At 36.2% G+C, this 4,609-nt stretch overlaps 1 protein-coding gene across 2 annotated transcripts in view; it reads left to right on the forward strand.

Annotated features, from left to right (window-relative positions):
• LOC106872664 (uncharacterized) overlaps nt 1-4,470 on the forward strand; it is a 26,186-nt gene extending 21,716 nt beyond the window's left edge. For both annotated transcript variants that reach the window (XM_052972484.1, XM_014919727.2), the window contains exons 11-13: nt 1,299-1,361; nt 3,277-3,342; nt 4,340-4,470. In XM_052972484.1, coding sequence (XP_052828444.1) covers nt 1,299-1,361; nt 3,277-3,342; nt 4,340-4,455 — 245 coding nt within the window. In that variant the 3' untranslated portion in view covers nt 4,456-4,470. The remainder of the gene's footprint in view (nt 1-1,298; nt 1,362-3,276; nt 3,343-4,339) is intronic.
• Nucleotides 4,471-4,609: the final 139 nt, after the last annotated feature.

A 4,609-nucleotide genomic window follows, 5' to 3' on the forward strand; every position in this document is an offset into this window, starting at 1 on the left:
TGACACAAATGAAATTTAAATGTTGAAGCGAAACTAATGGTTTGTGAGTGTTCTTGAATGGCTTACAAATACAGGGGTTGGACAAAATAATGGAAACACCTTAAAATTTCAAACAAATTTATTTCAATAAGGGGTAGGACCACCTTTGGCAGTAATTACAGCTTGAATTCTATGAGGTATTGACTCGTACAAAGTTTGAATTGTTTCCAAAGGAATTTTTGTCCATTCTTCAGCTAAAACAGTCTCCAGTTCTTGTAGTGATGATGGTGGAGGACATTGACTCCTTACTTGTTTTTCTAAAATGCACCATAAATGTTCAATAATATTGAGATCTGGGGACTGTGGTGGCCATATAAGATGTTCAACTTCACTAGAATGTTCCTCATGCCATTCAGTAACAACTTTAAGCTGTGTGAATTGGCTCATTATTATCTAGAAAGATTGTGTTTACCTCTGGGAACAGTTCTGCAACCATAGGATGAATTTGATTAGATAAAATGCTTAAATAGTCTTGACTACTATTTCTGTGGATCTTGCCCTGACCGCAGCATCCAGAACATGAGAAGAATCAAAGGAATCACTAACTGTGACATCCCAGACAAGGCATCTGCCTTTCAATCAGGGACACAAGGAGAGGCCGTTGGGTCTTTTCCCATCATATCTGAAGTACCACAATCTGTTGGCCAACTACATTTTCCATTCTGTGGTGTTTGAGACGTTTGGTGGGGTCAGACCAGTGACTTCCAGATTCCTGTCTTCACTGGCTGCTCGCCTAGCAGAGGTAACTGGCAAAGCTTGTGAGGGTGCTTGGTTGTCCCAGTGCATCAGCCTTGCCATCACCTGCAGCAATGCTGCAAGCATGCTGGTGTACCTCAAAAGCCATCAGGGAGGTTTCCCAATGCCCTCAAATTTTCTACTTGTTCGAGTAATATGATACTATAACAGTTTATTATTGAGTTAGCAAAGCTATTGTTCACAAAGGAGCGAGAAAAACACAAATAGCAAAGAAAATATAAAATAATTTGCACAAAACACACACACATATATATGTACAGACACACACATACACGCATACATATATGATAGCCTTTTTTGGTTTACATCTGCCAAATCCACTCACAAATCTTTCATCGGCCCATGGCTGAACTAGAAGACACTTGCTCATGGTGGCACACAGTGGGATTGAACCCAAAACTAAGTGGTTGGTAAATATATAGTAAAATAACACCCACATTGTATTCTATATTATACTATATATTTCATTGTTTATTGTATTATTGTTTTATATCTTTTCTAAGGTTCAGTATTTTGCTTTGTATCTCGAAGAAACAAAGGACAAGCTCCTAGAGATAATGGACAAGGTGAGAGTGGATGTTTAATTGGATTTATGTGATTTTTGTTCTCTTAACTGTTATATTTTATTTTTTTAATAACAGTTTCAGCCTCTACTTCAGTAGATTTATGATCAAAGATATTCCTGCCAAGCTTACCTTGTCTTTTATTCACATACTATATATCTGAGGCAACATATACTATGTGTTTTGCCACTTTCTGAAGAAAATATGGCATAATCAGAAGCAGATTTGGCTGCTACTTCTTGCAGGTGGAGAAACACTATAGAGGCTAATATATTGTCCTGCATATAGTATGTTTGTGTATGCACACTAAGTGTATGACAGTGTTGTATGAGCTTGCTCTATATTTTGGGCTTAGCTGCTCGAAATCATTCTCACATGGCCTCACTGAGTAGATGACAATGAACCAAAATGTCTAATGATATGAGGTTCTTGAGAAGACTAGCTCACCTCAGTGAAACTGAGTTTTGATAAACCCATAATATCATTATCTACTCATAGATTATATAGCTGGTGTACTGCCTTAACCTTACTTATTATTATAAATCGTGGATAGATAAGTATATATGTATATTTATGTATTTATAATCACTGACTCTCAATAGGGTAGTATATCAATTTAGTAAATTTTTGTTGTCTTTAGCATTCTCTTTATTTATTTATCCCTCACACATTGTCAACTCTACAATAGTATTCATGCATAAATGTCCTTATTTCATAGTATTCATGCATACACCCAAAGAAAATTGATAGACAAAGTTTTGCAATAGAAGTTCTTGTCCCCCATAAATTGAGTTCTAGAGAGAAAATCCAAATTTCATAGTCAAAGTGTGTAAAAAATAGGTGTGAGAACAAATGGGGATAAGAAGATATTTTATATGGTGAAATTATCTGTTATTAGGTTTAATCAAAAAGTGTATGACTTGAAGTCTAGACAATAAGTCTGATGAGTATAAAAGGAAGAAACCTCTAAAAAGGCCAAGGTATCTTAATATCTGATTTATAAGAGTGAGCACAGTTAGAAATTCTTTTGTAGTGATGCACAAAAATGTCAGTTTGCAGGGCAGATAAGTTCATCATCAAAATATAACGCCCCATCCTAAATCTGCTTCATTCTTTGCATTCATTGCCCTTGCATCAAAACCATAGTGATATCCATTTGGCAGCTGATGGTGGGAATATACTTATGTTTTGCTTGATTTTGAATTTCTTATATCTTAGTTTCATCATTTTACGTTGTCCTTCATTCTTGTAAAGTGGAAAGTGTTTGTGGATTCAAAGTTAGATTGGTATTGGTTGGTTTTCCTTCATAGGTAATTTTTTAGGCTTAGATAACGTCTTCATTGAACACTAGACTCGGCTTGCGAAGACCTGTTGTGGCAAGCGAAAGTGAAATCGTGATGGCACCAGTACCAGTACCAGTAAATCATTAAGAGCACCGTCCGAGCGTGACCGTTACCAACGTCGCCTTCCTGGCACTTGAAAAGACATTCGAGCGAGTTCGTTGCCAGTACTGCTGGACTGGCTCCTGTGCAAGTGGCACGTAAAATACACAATTTCAAGCGTGGCCGTTGCCAGTACCGCCTGCCTGGCCTTCGTGCGGGTGACACGTAAAAGCACCCACTACACTCTCGGAGTGGTTGGCATTAGGAAGGGCATCCAGCTGTAGAAACTCTGCCAAATCAGATTGGAGCCTGGAGTAGCTATCTGGTTCACCAGTCCTCAGTCAAATTGTCCAACCCATGCTAGCATGGAAAGCAGATGTTAAACGATGATGATGATGATAATGATGATGATGATATGTGTAGAGGGACTGAACCAGAAGCTATGTGGTTGGTAGTAAAATCATGTCCACATTCTATCTTACATTTTACTGTATATATACTTGTTTATTTTATTACTTTTGTATATTTTTTCTTAGATACTCAGGAAAGAGAACTTCTAACATCTAAAAATCAGGACACACAACCAAATGAAAATATTGAAGGTGAGAGAGAAAATGATAGAAATGATAGCAAAAATCCTGAACATGGGGACTGCATTTATTTTCATTTTTTAATCTCAATGTGTGCCTGTACTTCTTTCTATCTTGTCTTATAATGGGACTGTATATGTTTCATTGTCATATGCTATGTGTTCTGTAAATTTCTGAAGAGAATAGAGTATGATTAGAAGTAGGTTTGACTGCTACTTCAAGTAGGTGGAGAAATTCTAGAGAGGTTCATATATTACCTTGTTTATAACGTGTGTGTGTTTGTGTGTATTTCTAAATAAGGTAATATTTTTGAAGGTGTGCAAAATGGAGAACAAGGCACATATCAACACAATATAAATCAAGAAGGTATGTATTCTTCAAATTTAGGAAGAAAATAATATATGATTGGAGGTAGACTTGGCTTCTATTTTTCACAAGTAGAGAAATCCTAAAAAGATTAATGTATAGACTTGCTTATGAGTGTGTGTGTGTGTGTGTATGTTTGTGTGTGTGTTTGTGTGTGTGTTTGTGTGTGTGTGTGTGTGTGTATTTTTGTGTGCATGTGCATGTGTGTGTGTGCATGTATATATGTGTGTATGTGTGTGTGAGTATAACTGATTTTCTTTTTGAGATGACTACACACTACATGTCTTACTTTGAAGCAATGGAAGTGAGTGAGAATGTTATAACTTAGTGTACATGAATGACAGAGTTGACAGTCAATCTCTGCCAAGCAGCTTCACTCTACATACTTTAGCTCTGCTACGATAACAACAGTCCTGATACTCTTTCATCAGAAATCGTATATACGTATATGATAAGCATTGTTCAGTTTCCATCTTCCAAACGCACTGGCTATGCTTACCCTAGAAGACCCTTCTTACGCTGGCACTCAGAGGGACTGAATCAGAAGCTATGTGGCTGGTAGTAAAATCATGTCCACATACTATCTTACATTTTACTGTATATATACTTGTTTATTTTATTATTTTTGTATATTTTTTCTTAGGACCTGAAGAAGAAACATGTCCAATGCTTGAAGATGTGGAAAATAGAGAACAAAGCACAGAGCAAAAAAATATAAATCAAGAAGGTATGTATTCTTCAAATTCAGGAAGAAAATAATATATGATTAGAGGTAGACTTGGTTTCTATTTTTCACAAGTAGAGAAATCCTAAAAAGATTAATGTATAGACTTGTTTATGAGTGTGTGTGTGTATTTGTGTGTGTATGTAGGTGTTAGAATATTTATAAATAATGTAATAATCTCCCTGTAAT

This window comes from Octopus bimaculoides, chromosome 13 (genome assembly GCF_001194135.2).
Source record: "Octopus bimaculoides isolate UCB-OBI-ISO-001 chromosome 13, ASM119413v2, whole genome shotgun sequence".
NCBI lineage: Eukaryota > Metazoa > Mollusca > Cephalopoda > Octopoda > Octopodidae > Octopus > Octopus bimaculoides.